Source organism: Gopherus evgoodei, chromosome 10 (genome assembly GCF_007399415.2).
Source record: "Gopherus evgoodei ecotype Sinaloan lineage chromosome 10, rGopEvg1_v1.p, whole genome shotgun sequence".
NCBI classification, from domain to species: domain Eukaryota; kingdom Metazoa; phylum Chordata; order Testudines; family Testudinidae; genus Gopherus; species Gopherus evgoodei.
The window spans coordinates 54352079-54368952 of NC_044331.1; the positions used below are offsets into that span (position 1 = coordinate 54352079).

At 49.2% G+C, this 16874-nt stretch overlaps 1 protein-coding gene across 14 annotated transcripts in view; it reads left to right on the top strand.

Moving 5' to 3' along the window:
- Window positions 1-16874, top strand: part of NPRL3 (NPR3 like, GATOR1 complex subunit) — a 122023-nt gene that overhangs the window by 40814 nt on the left and 64335 nt on the right. For 13 of the 14 annotated variants that reach the window (XM_030578923.1, XM_030578930.1, XM_030578920.1 and 10 more), the window contains 2 exons: window positions 734-871; window positions 1855-2011. The exons of the other annotated variant lie outside the window; for it this stretch is intronic. In XM_030578923.1, the coding sequence (XP_030434783.1) occupies window positions 734-871; window positions 1855-2011 (295 nt within the window). The remainder of the gene's footprint in view (window positions 1-733; window positions 872-1854; window positions 2012-16874) is intronic. 14 annotated transcript variants of the gene reach the window in all.

The window sequence follows — 16874 nt, forward strand, 5'->3', positions numbered from 1 at the left end:
CAGCCCCTGGGCCATAATTTGCCCACCCCTGCCTTATGGACTAGAGCAGGGGTGGGGAGCAGGGTCTGGGGCTTGCCCCACTTCAGTGTTCCAGCCGGGGGCACCAGGTCAGGTCCACGCAGCTTGGACCTGCTTCAGCCATGGGCGCTGTAGCTCGGCCCTGCTCCAGGGGGCAGGCTCTGGGGCTGCACCATGCAGCTCCTGGAGGCAGCTGCATGGCCCCAGTCCAGCACTTTAGCAGGGTCGGGGGCTCCTTCACACGTAGGAGCCGGAGAAGGGACATGCCACTGCTTCCAGGAGCCGCTTGAGGTAAGCATCGCTCGGAACCTGCGCTCCTGAGCTGCTCCCCATGCCCCAGCCCTCTGGCCCAGGCCTGATCCCCCTCCTTCTCTCCAAATCCCTCGATCCCAGCACCTTCCTGCACCCCAAACTCCTCATCCCCAGCCCCACCCCAGAACCCACACCCCCAACCAGAGCCCCAACTCCAATTTTGTGAGCATTCATGGCCTGCCATACAATTTCTATTCCCCGATGTGGCCCTCAGGCCAAAAAGTTTGCCCACACCTGGACTAGAGTCAAATTGGTCCCTGGCAGCTGCTGAAAGGAGGGAGGTGCAGTGTCTCTCTTCTCTTGTTCTGGCATCAGCATGGGTGAATCTGGCCCATTGCTTTTACTCAAGAGAGGCAGCAAATGCTGTATTTATTTTTATTTATTTTTTATTTTTTTATTTAAGTCTTTGTACTACAGGGGTGGTGCGATTGCACATCAACAACTGGCTTGAAGTGAGTTTCTGTCTGCCTCATAAAATCCATTATGTTGCAACAAGCTTTATACCTCCTGAAGCGATTGAAAGAAGCCTGAAAGCTATTAGGTAAATATCCTCCATTCTTCAGTGCCCGAATGTTCTTGTGCCTCTCTAACACTAACGCTTAACTTATCTCTCTTTGTTCTGATTGACCCAAATGTTTTACAGCCTTACTGAGAAATGTTACAGAAAATAATAGTTTGACTTTTTTCGTTGTGCTCCTAGTTCCTGGAAATGGACTGTGTGTCTTTGTGATGTGAAAATTAGAGCCCATTTTGGTTCTCTAAATGGTGATAATGAATTGGAACCAAGCTCTGCGCCACAGCCTGTTCTCTTGTGTCTAGATTTTTTCCCCTCCAGGTATTTGTGGCACTGTTATTGACTGATCACACTCAGTGGCAATGCTGATTTTTTTTTTTAAAGTAATGCAGCAGCCAGCATCTGCATTATTTACAATTGGAAGATCTTATCTTAGAGGTTATTGCAAGATATTCCCCATTCAAAGTGCCATCCTTAAAAGCAAACACTTCATTGAAACCATATTCGTGTTGAAGTGACTTCCTGTCCATATCACAGTTCCATGAAGTGTCTAAATTCGGAAAGATTGGTATTTCCTATAGGCCTTTTTTTTTTTTTTGGGGGGGGGGGGAGATGTCCCATTTTTGTTTCCCGCTGTTCTATGGAGGCTTAGCTGCAAAAGTCACCTGCTGTGTTACTTTCATTTAGTGCCCAGTTCTGATCAGCAGTTCACAGTGAGGTGTGTGCATTTCATCCCTGCTCCCTTGGGACCACAATCTGTCCACCTGTCTGGCTAGCTTTTAGGCTTTCCAAATGGTGATAGAGGTTTAAGACTCCTTTTGGCAGAAGGCAGCTTGTCTTGATGTAAACAAGAATGAACTAACTGTGAACATAGTCCTTAGCTATAGCTATCATAGTATCAGATCTGTTTTGCCAGTAGCTTGACCACATGCTCCAGCTCTGTGCCATAGTGAGGGGTAGCTCATCCTTCAAGAAGGAAGTAATTACAGATGACAATGTTATTTCTACAGGCCTTACCATGCCTTATTACTACTGAATGATGAGAAATCGTTGCTTAATGAGCTTCCATTGGACTGTTCCCCAGCCCTGGTGAGAGTGATTAAAACTACCTCTGCTGTGAAGAATCTGCAGCAGCTGGCTCAGGACGCTGACCTGGCATTACTACAGGTACAAGGAGCTGACAGTTTTAATTTAAGCTGTTACAATTTGCTAGGCATTTTCCTTCTTGGTGTCTGTGGTGTTTCTATAGTATCCTTTATATGTGCATAAAATGCTCAAAGGGCTAATGTCTTAGTGCTAGGGAGGCTTGGAGAGAGGCTTCGACCCATCCTGGTGGAAGGAGAAGTTGGTCAGCCCTTGTGCTGTAGCTGATTCAGAATAAACTTTAACTTGGTCTCTAGTAATTCAGTCCCCTACACTTTGTTACATTGCTCTTTACTTTGTAAGTATACATTTTAAATGTTGGTGCAACCTAACCTGCCCAGTCACAGAATATCTGTTACTGTTGCACCTGGGTCTGCTAATTCACAATGCTGGATTTGGGTTTCCTCCTTCCTGAGAGAGCAGAAATGCATCTTGCTGCTTCAACATTCTGCAGCTATTCAACCATCTTAGCACATATTATTCAACATGTATAAGTCCCAAACACCACAATCGGATTGGGCTCCATTGTACAAGGTGCTGTACAGACACACAATAAATCAGTCCTTGCTCCCAAAGATCTGACTGTCTCTAAAAGTAAGATAGGACAAATAAGTGGGCTGAGGGTGAGGGGCAGGGAGCAGAGGAGACAGAACAGGGTCAGTTCAGCAACAGTCAATTCAGTTTAGTGTCTGGACCATGATTTGGTGATGGCCTGGGTTTCCACTCTGTGGGAAATGTCCGCTTATTCTTAAGTTGTGCTGCTGGGAGGAGAGAATGGCTTAGTCCTGAAACGGGTTGCAACAGTATAAAAATGACAGAGTTCATAAGATAGAAACTGAAAAATGTCTACCTGTCTGAGAGGCTGAATTTCTAATGTGTATCATGTTTTGCTGCTTATCTAACCTTCAGGGAATCTGGCTTCACAAGAATTGCCAGGCTCAGTCAGACCTGTGGTGCATATAGTCCAGTATCCTGTCGCTGACAGCAGCCAGACCAGATAGAATCATAGAAATGTCCAACTGGAAGGGACCTCAAGTTCCAGCCTCCTGCTGCGGCAGAATACGTAGACCATGCCTGTCTCATCTGCTCCCCTTATTGTAACAGGTTGGGTCACAGAAACCCCCTTGGGAGCTGCCAACTGATGTGCCAAGACTACTTCTGTCCCTGCTTTCCCTGCCAGATCAGGACCCCAGCACCCTGTCTTGCTGAGTCAGACACACCCATCTTCTCCAACACAGACCCAGGGTCTGAACCACGTGTCTCAAAGCTGCAGACTTAACTGAAAGCAACTTACAGAAGTGTTCTTGTCCTTAACACTCAGATGCCCAACTCCCAGCGGGGTCTAAACCCCAAATAAATCTGTTATACCCTGTATAAAGCTTCTACAGGGTAAACTCATAAATTGTTCGCCCTCTATAACACTGATAGAGAGATGCACAGTTGTTTGCCCCTCCCCCCCAGGTATTAATACGTACTCTGGGTTAATTAATAAGTAAAGTGATTTTATTAAATACAGAAAGTGGGATTTAAGTGGTTCCAAGTAGTAGCAGACAGAACAAAGTGAATTACCAAGCAAAATAAAATAAAACACACAAGTCTGAGTCTAGTGCAATAGTAAAACTGAATACAGATTAAAATCTCACCCTCAGAGATGTTTAATACGTTTCTTTCACAGACTGGACGTCTTCCTACTCTGGGCAAAATCCTTTCCCCTGGTATGGCCCTTGTTCCAGCTCAGGTGATAGCTAGGGGATTTCTTATGATGGCCCTCTCCTCTTTGTTCTGTTCCACCCACTTACTATATCTTTTGCATAAGGCAAGAATCCTTTGTCCCTCTCTGGGTTCCTACCCCTCCTTCTCAATGGAAAAGGACAAGGTTAAAGATGGAGTCCAGTTCGGATGACTTGATCACATGTCATTGTGGGTAATGAAGTCTTACTTACCAGCACACACCTATACAGGAAGACTTATAGGTAAAACAGAGCCATCTGCAGTCAATTATCCTGGTTGATGGGAGCCATCAAGATTCCAAACCACCATTAATGGCCCACACTTTGCATAATTACAATAGGCCCTCAGTTGTATTTCATATTTCTAGTTTCAGATACAAGAGTGATACATTTATACAAATAGGATGACCACACTCAGTAGATTATAAGCTTTGTAATGGGCCCTTACAAGAGATCTCTTGCATGAAGCATATTTCAGTTACATTGTATTCATAAAATCATATAGAGTGCAACATCACATTTATATTACCCAAAGTCCATTTTCTAGATGTCAAGAGCCAGGAACCCTTGGTCCCCCTACTGAGCTCATTAGCTTGTTAACTTGATAGCTTTGTCTGCTGTACGTGTAAATGTATTTTTATTGTTGTTCTTCGAGTGATTGCTCATATCCATTCCAGGTAGGTGTATGTGTCGCGCGTGCACGTCTGCTGGAAACTTTTTACCCTAGCAACTCCAGTGGGCTGGCAGGTCGCCCCCTAGAGTGGCGCAACTATGGCACTAGATATATACCCCTGCCGGCCTGCCCGCTCCTCAGTTCCTTCTTACCGCCGTGTCGGTTGCTGGAACTGTGGAGTGCGGCTTGCTGACCTCCACGTCCCTAGCTCTCCTGTTCGTCTTCGTCGTTTGTTTGTAGATAGTTCTTAGTTAAGTAGTAGATAGCCTTTTAGTATAATAGTTAGTTAGAATCCTGTAAATAGTTATCAAACGTTGCCTACGGGTGGGCCGTTGCCCTCCCCGGCACCGGGCCCATGCCTGGCTCGCCGGGCTTCAAGCAGTGCTCGGCGTGCAAGAAGCCGATGCCTACGAGCGATCCCCATGACGCGTGCCTTAAGTGCCTTGGGGAATTGCACATTAGCGACAAGTGCCGCATTTGCAAGGCTTTTAAGCCTCGCACTAAAAAGGAGGGAGGCCAAAGACTTCGCGCTCTCCTCATGGAAGTGGCCCTGTTTCCGGCACCGGCGGCGCAGTCAGCCAGTTCTACTCTGGCACCGGACCGCGCCGGCACCGGCAAGACTCCCCGGCACCGACCATCTCCGGCACCGGGAGCAGATCTGCGACACCATCAAGGCAGGCCCGAGCGGACCGCCCGGCACCTACCTTTGCCGCGGCACCGCCTGCCGGACTGCTGTCGACTCCGGGCCCAGAAGGTCCGTCGAGTCCAGCTCCACCTAGCTCCCCCGTAAGATCAGGGGTCGAGCTAAGGGTCCCATCGACGTTGGAGACCTTCGCCTCGGCTCGGGACTTAATTGCACTAACAGAGCCATCTCAGCCTCAGCCGGCACCCCCGGGACGCATAACTTCCGGGGTAAGCCGATGCTTAGAGCGCTGTCTCCCGAGTCCTGGTACCGATCACCCCGGAGGCGCGAACGCTCACACTCGGGGCACCGCTCGGAGTCCCGGCACCGGTCGCCCAGACGGTACCGGTCGTACTCGTGGCACCGATCACCATCCACACGGTCCCGGTCGGGCTCATCTCACCACCGGCACCGAGACTCCAGGAGCCGTTCGCCTCGGCGTTCGGCCCCGCAGTCGACCTCCCGGCACCGAACCGGTGGCAGGTCCCGAACCTGATCTACCTCCTGGCACTGCACTGGTGGTAGGTCCAGGTCTCCGCTGCCGGCCCGGCACCGTGTTCACAGAAGGTCGCGGTCCCGCTCCCGGCACCGACATCGTTCCCGCTCCCGGTCGGGATCTAGGCACAGATCATCACGCCGTTCCCAGTCCCGATCCCGGTACCGATGTGGGTCGCGGCACCGAGCCTCGGCACCGAGGGAAGCGTCAGTCACGGCGCATAGAGCTGCATATCAACCAAGCTCAGCGCCCCCTTGGCCTTCTAGAGAGCCGTTGGTTTCCTCCCACACTGGCAGTGTCTATGCCATGGCACAGGACAGGCACGCGGCCCTGTTCCAAGACCCTCCGCCACAAGAACGAGGGCCTCCACAGTGGGGGTTTTGGACCCCATGGGCATACTCTCAGTCCCAGGGTCCGCAACACATTACCCCCCGCCCTGTGGCAGAGCGCAGACCACCGGAGGCGACGGCGTCTAGACCCCCTCACTCCCTGGAAACGGACGGTACTCACCGGGACCCAGGGCTCCCTCTGGAAACGGAGGTGCAGCCCCTCACGGAGCCTCTCGTGGACACCTGGTTGCCGGGGGTCTCCTCGTCCTCGTCTCCGGATGAGGCAGTGGCAGGCACCTCGTCCTCCAGCCCCCCCCCCCCACTGGATTTGAGAGCACACCAGGACCTCCTCCGCCGAGTGGCACAGAACCTGAACTTGCAGGCGGAGGAGGTGTCGGAAATTGAGGACCCGGTGGTGAGCATCCTTTCATCCGATGCGCCCACCAGGGTGGCCCTGCCCTTCATAAAGACGATCCAGACTAATGCCACTAACATTTGGCAGTCACCGGCCTCCATCCCTCCGACGGCTCGAGGGGTGGAGCGAAAGTACATGGCCCCCTCAAAGGGCTATGAATACTTATATGTTCACCCGACCCCCTGCTCATTGGTGGTCCAGTCAGTGAATGATAGGGAGCGCCACGGGCAAGAGGCCCCAGCGCCCAAGTCGAAGGAGGCGAGGCGGATGGACCTCCTGGGCCGCAAGGTCTATTCGGTGGGGGCGCTGCAGCTCCGGGTCTCAAACCAACAGGCCCTCCTCAGCCGCTACTCCTTCAATTCCTGGGTAGCAGCGGGGAAGTTTGTGGAGCTCTTGCCCCAGGATGCACGCCAGGAATTTTCTGCCATCCTGGATGAGGGCAAGAAAGTAGCAAGAACATCGCTACAGGCCTCCCTTGATGCTGCCGACTCGGCCGCTCGGACCCTAGCTTCGGGGCTCACGATGCACCTGATTTCTTGGCTGCAGGTCTCTGGCCTTCCGCCGGAGCTCCAGCACACAATCCAGGACCTCCCCTTCGAAGGCCAGGGCCTGTTTTCGGATAAAACAGACCCTAGATTGAAGGATCTTAAAGATAACAGGGTCATAATAAGGTCGCTGGGCATGCATACGCCGGCGACACAACGTAGGCCATTCAGGCAGCAAAACCAGCAGCAGCAGCGGCGGACATACTCTCAGTTCCACCCACGGCAGGACCTTTCAAGGTGCCGAGGCAGGAACAACCGCCGCAGGCAGTCTGGTGGGCAAACGGAGCAGAACCAAGGCTCCACCAAGGCCCCTCCAGGACCTAAGCCTTCATTTTGAAGGTGCGCCCGGGGGTGCAGTACCAGTTTCCCCTCCGGATCCTTCCCCGCAGTTTTCCAACCACCTTTTTTTTTTCCTCCCGGCGTGGACCCAAATAACGTCGGACCGTTGGGTCTTGCGTACGGTGCAGGCTGGTTATCGCCTGCAATTGTCTTCGTCCCCACCCTCCCACCCACCTTCCCCGTCCCTCTTCAGGGACCCCTCTCACGAGCAATTCCTCCATCAGGAGGTGCACGCGCTCCTTGCCAAGGGAGCCATAGAGGCGGTTCCGGAAAACGAGAAGGGCAAGGGGTTTTATTCCCGTTACTTTCTAATCCCCAAATCCAAGGGCGGCCTCAGGCCCATTCTCAACCTGCGGGAACTCAACAAGTATATCGTGAAGTTGAAGTTCCGCATGGTATCCCTTGGAACCATCATACCTTCCCTGGATCCTGGAGACTGGTACGCCGCCCTCGATATGCAGGACACCTACTTTCACATCTCGATTGCCCCCCAACACAGGCGTTTCCTCCGCTTCGTGGCCGACCGCCAACATTACCAATTTGCGGTCCTTCCGTTTGGCCTCTCTACGGCCCCGAGAGTGTTTACAAAATGCATGGCAGTCATCGTCGCACACCTTCGACGTTGCCGCATCCACGTCTTCCCCTACTTGGACGACTGGCTGATCCGAGGCACGTCGGAGCTACAGGTCCGCGACCATGTCGACAGGATCAGCACCCTCTTTGCGACCTTGGGCCTCGTAATCAATGTGGACAAGTCTACTCTACTCCCCACGCAGCGGATAGAGTTTATCGGGGCCGTTCTAGATTCTACCCTGGCCAGGGCCTTGTTACCCTTACCCAGGTTCCAGTCATTGTCGGACATCATTCTATGTTTGCGAGCGGCCCTGATGACCTCTCTACGAACGTGCCTGGCCCTCCTAGGCCACATGGCAGCCTGCACGTTTGTAACAGCATATGTCTGACTCCGCATGAGACCTCTTCAATCATGGCTCATTGCGCAGTATCAGCCGGCCAGACAGTCGTTGGACACGGTCGTCACCGTCCCTCAGAGGGTGCTGGACTCTCTTCGCTGGTGGCTGGACCAATCGGTAGTCTGTGCAGGGCTCCCGTTCCATCCGCCCCAACCTTCGGCATCCGTGACCACGGACGCCTCCGATCTGGGATGAGGGGCTCACTGCGGCACCCAGAGAACTCAGGGCTTGTGGACACCACAAGAGATCAACCTCCATATCAACGTACGAGAGTTGAGGGCGGTCCGCCTTGCTTGTCAAGCGTTTGTCCATCTCCTTCAAGGTCGTTGTGTCGCGGTCTTCACCGACAACACAACGACCATGTTTTACATCAACAAGCAGGGCGGCACCAGGTCCTCTCCACTCTGTCTTGAGGCAATACGTCTCTGGGAGTTTTACATAGCCCATTCGATTCACCTGTCCGCCTCCTATCTCCCGGGAGTGCGGAACACCCTAGCGGATCGGCTGAGCAGATCCTTCCGTTCGCACGAGTGGTCCCTCCGTCCGGACGTCCACCTCTCACTCTTCCAGAGGTGGGGTCGTCCCCGGATGGACCTCTTTGCGTCCAGGGTGAACAGGAAGTGTCGAACATTCTGCTCCTTCCAGGGTCGGGAGCCAGGGTCTCTAGCGGATGCATTCCTTATCCCGTGGACAGCCCACCTGTGTTATGCTTTCCCGCCCATCCCGCTGATTCACAGAGTTCTCATCAAGGTGCGCAGAGACAGAGCCCGGGTGATTCTCATAGCTCCAGCATGGGCCAGACAACACTGGTACCCCATGTTGCTGGACCTCTCAGTAGCCAACCCAGTTGCCCTGCCCCTTCATCGGGACCTGATCACTCAGGACCATGGCAGGCTCTGTCACCCGGACCTTCCGTCTCTTCACCTGACGGCATGGCTCTTGCATGGTTGACAGACTCTGAGTTGCGATGTTCCACCCCGGTTCGCGAGGTTCTCATGGGCAGCAGAAAGCCTGCCACGAGAGCGACTTACACAGCTAAGTGGAAGCGTTTCTCCTGCTGGTGTTCAGAGAAAGCTCTTCGCCCTATGGAGACTCCCGTCACCACTCTTTTGGACTACATCTGGTCCCTTAAGACCCAGGGTCTGGCATTGTCGTCCCTCCGAGTCCACCTAGCCGCCATCTCCGCGTTTCATCCTGGAGTGGACGGATGTTCTGTCTTCTCTCACCCTATGGTGGCGAGATTCCTGAAGGGGCTGGAGCGGCTTTATACACAAATTCGCCCTCCGGCCCCTTCATGGGACCTCAACCTGGTCCTGACTCGGCTCATGGGCCCTCCATTCGAGCCATTAGCTACTTGCTCCCTGCTTTACCTCTCGTGGAAGACCGCCTTCCTTGTGGCCATTACCTCAGCTAGACGAGTGTCAGAGCTGAGGGCCCTCACGGTGGACCCACCGTATACTGTCTTCCATAGAGACAAGGTACAGCTGAGGCCTCGCCCTGCCTTTCTTCCCAATGTGGTCTCAGCTTTCCATGTGAACCAAGAGATTTCCCTCCCAGTCTTCTTCCCCAAGCCCCATTCGTCCCGCAGGGAGCAGCAGCTCCACTTGCTAGATGTCCGACGGGCACTAGCATTTTATGTGGACAGGACCAAACCCTTCCGCAAGTCCCCTCAGTTATTTGTGGCATTAGCGGACCGGGTCAAGGGGCTGCCGATTTCCTCCCAAAGGTTATCTTCATGGGTTACCTCCTGCATCAGGACCTGCTACAACCTGGCCCAAGTTCCGACGGGCCGTGTGACTGCTCACTCCACCAGAGCACAGGCATCATCGCTGGCTTTCCTTGCCCGCGTGCCAATACAAGAGATCTGTAGGGCGGCGACCTGGTCATCGGTCCATACATTCGCTTCCCATTACGCCCTGGTCCAGCAGTCCAGAGATGTTCCGGCCTTTGGTTTGGCAGTGCTCCAGGCCGCGACTTCTCACTCCGACCCCACCGCCTAGGTAAGGCTTGGGAATCACCTATCTGGAATGGATATGAGCAATCACTCGAAGAAGAAAAGACGGTTACTCATCTTTGTAACTGTTGTTCTTCTAGATGTGTTGCTCATATCCATTCCACACCCGCCCTCCTTCCCCACTGTCGGAGTAGCTGGCAAGAAGGAACTGAGGAGCGGGCGGGCCGGCAGGGGTATATATCTAGTGCCATAGTGGCGCCACTCTAGGGGGCGACCTGCCGGCCCACTGGAGTTGCTAGGGTAAAAAGTTTCCGGCAGACGTGCACGCGCGGCGCGTACACCTACCTGGAATGGATATGAGCAACACATCTCGAAGAACAACAGTTACAAAGGTGAGTAACCGTCTTTTCTTTGCCAGTTATCAGGCTAATCAGGCAGGTAAATACACATTCCTTTGCCTAGGGCAGGCTTGCTTTATGCACTGCCTCCCAAGTACATTTTAAGAATACATTTCCAGCACACGGATACGACTCCTTGTACATAATCTGTATGTAAATCACAAAGTGATTTTTGGGACCAGCGTGTCACCAATTTACGTATGATATATGACACCTTTTAGATGCATATTATGACAAAAGTATGTTGAAGGGTAATGAGTTTGTCAGGTCTGATATGAGTTAAATATGGTGCGCTCTCTGCCAGTTAGCACTGAGAGGCTCCTAGGGTCACACCTCCCCTCTTACAGTGCTGCAGGATGGTCAGCCACAGGCTGAACTGCAGGCAGGGGATCAGAATCCTCTTTCCTGGACAGACCATCTACCACTATATTTTCTTTCCCTTTTAATATGCACAATTTCCATGTATTCTTGGAGCATCATACGCCGAAGCAGCAGTTTGGAATTGGTGCCCTTAGTTTTGTGTAACCAGACTGTTGGAGAGTGGTCAGTTAGAACCCTGAATTTTTTGTTAGAAAAAGGGCCTTAAGTGCAGGATAACCCATACAATGGCATACCACTCTTTTCTATGACAAAGTAATTGTTTGCTGGGTGCCGGTTTTTTTATTCAAGAAAGCAGTGAGCTAGTTTTTATACTTTCCCCTGACTGCATTAGGACTGAATCTAAACCAATGTCTGATGCATTCACGTGCGTTTTGTCAAAATCTGGAATGGCCACAACAGGCTTTTCTGACAAGATTTTCTTTATCAAAACTCTTTTAACAAGCTTTTGTCCACACCACTCTGTTTGGCTTTGTCTTCTTGCAGAAGTTTGTGATAGTGGACATAATGTCAACAAACTCCTGCATAAATTGGCAGTAATAGTTAATTATGCCTATGAAGGATAGGATCTGCTTTTTGGTCTGGGGCTAATAGCTTCTACTTTCAAGGGTTCAGGAGAGATTCGGCCACCATCTTACACAGTGTCCCAAATAAGGAACATTTGCTGCTCCTATTTTACGTTTTAAAAGCCTTCACAGTAAGACTTGCATCTCTGAGTTTTTTGAAAGTACAGCCCTCCAGTGTCTCTTGTAAAGTGACCAAGAGTAGCTAAACATTGCTATATTATCATGTGAAGTCTTGTAATCTGTTTAGCACTTGTTTGACAAGCCTCTGAAAAGTGGCTCCTGCATTAATTAATCCAAAAGATAACATTTTGAACTCATGAAGTTCAAACCCTTAGCAGTAATAAAAGTAGATTTCTTCTATGTGTCCTTGTTCAAAGGAATCTGCCAATACACTTTTACCAGATCAGTTGTGCTAAGAGATACTTTTGGCAAAGCAAAATATACCATTTTATCAATTCTGGGCATAGGATAGTCATCAGAAACTGACAGTATGAAGTTTTCCATAATCAACACACAACTTTACAGTCTTATTTGTCTTGGGAACCAACACAGGAGATGCTCAGGAACTGTCAGACTCTTTAATTACTCCCATATCCTGAATATTCTGTTGCTTTATGGATTTGCTTGTCCACTTTCCCAGTGGTTCAGTATGCCCTGCTAGGTGCAGGTTGGGGATCCACAAAGTCAATCTTGTGGACCATTTTATGAGTAGTCATTTATATGTTAGAAAATACCTGCTTGTATTTTTGCAGCCAAGATTTCTACCCTCTCTGTCTGTTAGCTCTTTGCATATCTTAGTGCTTTCAAATGATGAGTCATTAGGACATTCAGCCACTAGATCGATGGAGGTGCTGACAAAGGAGGTGCTGTTGTCATCATGAATAGGTCGGAATATGAACAAGAGGCTTCTAGGCAGCTCTCCAACATCACATTCTACAAGCCATTACTCTCTGATCCCACTGAGGGTTACCAAAAGAAACTACACTATCTACTCAAGAAACTGCTTGAAAGCACAAGAGCAAATCTGCACAGACACACCCCTAGAACCCTGAGCAGGGGTATTCTATCTTCAACCCGAGATCCATGAATCTGGAAATCCTGGACACCCTATCATCTTAGGCATTGGCACCTTGACAGTGGGATTGTCTGGTTATGTAGACTCCCTCCTCAGGCCCTACGGTACCAGCACTCCCAGCTATCTTCAAGACACAACTGACTTCCTGAGGAAACTACAATCCATCGGTGATCTTCCAGAAAACACCGTCCTGGCCACTATGGATGTAGAAGCCCTCAACACCAACATTCCACACAAAGATGGACTACAAGCCATCAGGAACCGTATCCCCAAGAATGTCACAGCAAACCTTGTGGCTGAACTTTGTCCTCACCCATAACTATTTCACATTTGAGGACAACATACACCTTCAAATCAGCGGCACTGCTATGGGTACCCACATGGCCCCATAGTATGCCAACATTTTTATGGCTGACTTAGAACAATGCTTCCTCAGCTCTCATCCCCTTACACCCCTGCTCTGCTTGCACTACATTGATGACGTCTTCATCATCTGGACCCATGGAAAAGAAGCCCTTGAGGAATTCCACCATGATTTCAATAATTTCCACCTCACCATCAACCTCAGCCTGGACCAGTCCACATAAGAGATCCACTTCCTGGACACTACAGTGCTAATAAGCGATGGCCATATAAACACCGCCCTATACCGGAAACCTACTGACCGCTATACATACTTACATGCCTCCAGCTTTCATCCAGACCACACCACTCGATCCATTGTCTATAGTGAAGCTCTACAATACAATCGCATTTGCTCCAAACTCTCAGACAGAGACACACACCTACAAGATCTCTGTCAAGCATTGTTACAACTACAGTACCCACCTGCTGAAGTGAAGAAACAGATTGACAGAACCAGAAGAGTACCCAGAAGTCACCTACTACAGGACAGACCCAACAAAGAAAATAACAGAACACCACTAGCTGTCCCCTTCAACCCTCAGCTAAAACCTCTCCAGCGCATCATTAAGGATCTACAACCTACCCTGAAGGACGATCCATCACTTTCCCAGATCTTGGGAGACAGGCCAGTCCTTGCTTACAGACAACACCCAAACCTGAAGCAAATACTCATCAGCAACCGCATACCACACAACAAAAACACTAACCCAGGAACCTATCCTTGTAACAAAGCCCGTTGCCAACTCTGTCGACATATCTATTCAGGAGATACCATCATAGGACCTAATCACATCATCCACACTGTTAGGGGCTCGTTCAACTGCACATATACCAATGTGATATATGCCATCATGTGCTGGCAATGCCCCTCTGCCATGTACATTGGCCAAACTGGACAGTCTCTACATAAAAGAATAAATGGACACAAATCACATGTCAAGAATTATAAGATTCAAAAACCAGTTGGAGAACACTTCAGTCTCTCTGGCTACTTGATTACAGACCTAAAAGTTGCAATATTACAACAAAAAAACTTCAAAAACAGACTTCAATGAGAGACTGCTGAATTGGAATTAATTTGCAAATTGGACACCATCAAACTAGGCTTGAATAAAGACTGGGAATGGGTGGGCCATTACACAAAGTAAACTATTTTCCCCATGTTTGTTCCCCCACCCCCCAGTTCCTTACATCTCCTTGTCAGTTGCTGGAAATGGGCCATTTTCATTACCACTACAAACCAGTTCTTTTTCTCTCCTGCTGCTAATAACTCACCTTAACTGATCACTCTCCTTATAGTGTCTATGGTAACACCCATTGTTTAATGGTGTGTGTGTGATCTTCCTTCTATATTTTCCACTACATGTATCTGATGAAGTGGGGCTGTAGCCTATGAAAGCTTATGTTCAAATAAATTGGTTAGTCTCTAAGGTGCCACAAGTACTCCTGTTCTTTTTGTAGATCAATGAAATGTGTCTCAGACTCCCTTTCATCACAACAAAGCATATTCACAATTGCTTCTGTATTGTGATAGATTTTAAGTCTATTCACATGCACTGTCTGTGGGCAGCCTTGCTGTGGGGTCTTTTACACTGTACATGACTTAATTTTCTCTCTTCACAACCCATAAGGGCCCTCCCCTGAGTTTTGCATTTTGCTCCCTTTTTACAGAGAACAATTTTTTAGTAGTATTACCAACCCCGCACCTCAAAACAGCACAGCTTCAAGCATTCTTATCATACTATGCTGTTTGTGTGGTCTGGCTATCCATGAGGTTAGTTTGAACCATGTCCAGCATGCCTTTAACTCCTTTCTGAACTTTTGTAGATATTCAATCCCTGGTTCTCCTGGGTCATTACCCTTCTCCCAGAAGGGCCTGATAAGATCTAGGTGTTCTATCACTTTTCTCTTATACAGGAGATGAAGTAGCGACACCCCTGCGGACTCTTGGGGCACCTCCTTAAAGACAAATAATGTGGTAATTTTTCACCCTGAGCCCCTTGCCCTTTTTGTCTGCATACATTCCCAGCATAGATTTCAGTGTTTCTATGAACCTTTCAACCAAACTGTTTTGTCTCTGGGTGTTATGGGGCAGCCTTCAGCTGTTTTAAATCAAACATCCTCCACAATGCACTGAATAGTTGGGATGTGAGATTTTACCCACAATCTGACAAAATCTCCTTAGGAAAACCTACTTGGCTGAAAATAGCGAAATGGGCTTTTGCCACTATATAAGCCTCTAAGTTAAAGCAATTGCTTCTGGCTACCTAGTGGTGTAATCCATTTTCAGCAAAATGTTTTCCCCTTTGGGTTGGCTGGGGCAAAGGGTTCATGATATTTGTTAGCATCTAAAGAAATGCCTCCTTGATTACAAGTGAAGGTTGCAGGGGAGCTTTGTAAAACCATACTGGCCTCTTCTGAGCTTGGCATAAGTCACAAAACCTGCAATAGTCTCTCACCTCATTCTGAATATCTGGTCAATAAAAATTCCTTCTTATCTTTTCATAAGTCCTTTAGGTCTCCAAGTGACCAGCAAAATGACAATCGTAGGCTAACATAATTAATTCCCCATTATGTTTAACAGGCACAAGTTGCTTGTAAGGCTTCTCGGAGCCAGTACAGGCACTTCCCTGTACAATCTTCCCTCTTTTTCAAAAAACCCTTCCCCATTTCCCCTAGCTGGACTCCCCCTAGAGATTATTCTGCTTGTGCTTTCTAAGGCTGGGTCTGCTCTCTGCTCTGCTGCAAATGCATAGCTTTGGGAGTGGCTCTTCCTTCCTTGTCCCTGGAGATACACTGTCACGGTTCCTTCCCCACTCTGATCTTTAGGGTACAAATGTGGGGACCTGCATAGACACTTCTAAGCTTAATTAGTAGCTTAGATCTGGTAACTCTGCCACCATCCAGAAGTCCAGTGTCTGGAGCACTTCCTGTCCCCCCAAAACTCTCCCCTTCCTGGGTGGCCTTGAGGGACTTCACCAATTCCCTGGTGGGTCCAGATCCAAACCCCTTGGATCTTAAAACAAGGAAAAATCAATCAGATTCTTAAAAAGAAAGGTAAATATCATCTCTGTAAAATCAGGATGAAAATACTTTACAGGGTAATCAAATTCGTATAGCCCAGAGGAACCCCCTCTAGCCTTTGGTTCAAAGTTACAGCAAACAGAGGTAAAATTCTCTCAGCAAAAAAAAAGACATTTACAAGTTGAGAAAACAAAAATAAAATCCACCTTGCCTGGCTTTTACTTACAATTTTGAAACATGAGAGATTGGCTTAGAAAGATTTGGAGAGCCTGGATTGATGTCTGGTCCCTCTTAGTCCTAAGAGCGAATAACACCCAAAACAAAGAGCGCAAATGAAGACTTCCCTCCACCAAGATTTGAAAGTATCTTGTCCTCTTATTGGTCCTCTGGTCAGGTGTCAGCAAGGTTTACTGAGCGTCTTAAACCTTTACAGGTAAAAGAGGCATTAACCCTTAACTATCTGTTTATGACACACACTGCTTCCCTCTTTAAGCTGGGGTTAGGATAACCAGATGTCCCAATTTTTATAGGGACAATCCTCATTTTTGGTGCTTTTTCTCATATAGACCCCTATTGTCCCCTACCTCCTGTCCTGATTTTTCATACTTGCTATCTGGTCATGCTAGCTAAGGTGGGATGTTCCCTCATCCTTTAGCTGTTTCTGTCTTCACCGTTCCCTCCTGGGATCACAGAGCAATGTTTCTGTCTAGGATGAGTACCATATCTAACAGCCTTGAACATAGTAATGCAGCATTACCTGCATGAGCTCTTGCTGGAAGGCAGTCCTGCATACTAACTTTTAAAATACCTACTATACCTTCACATTCCAAGTGCACTTCCCCTAAAGGCGCAGTGGTTTTAAATTTTCCAAAGGCCAAGAGTTCTATGCTTTCCCCATGCAGCATGC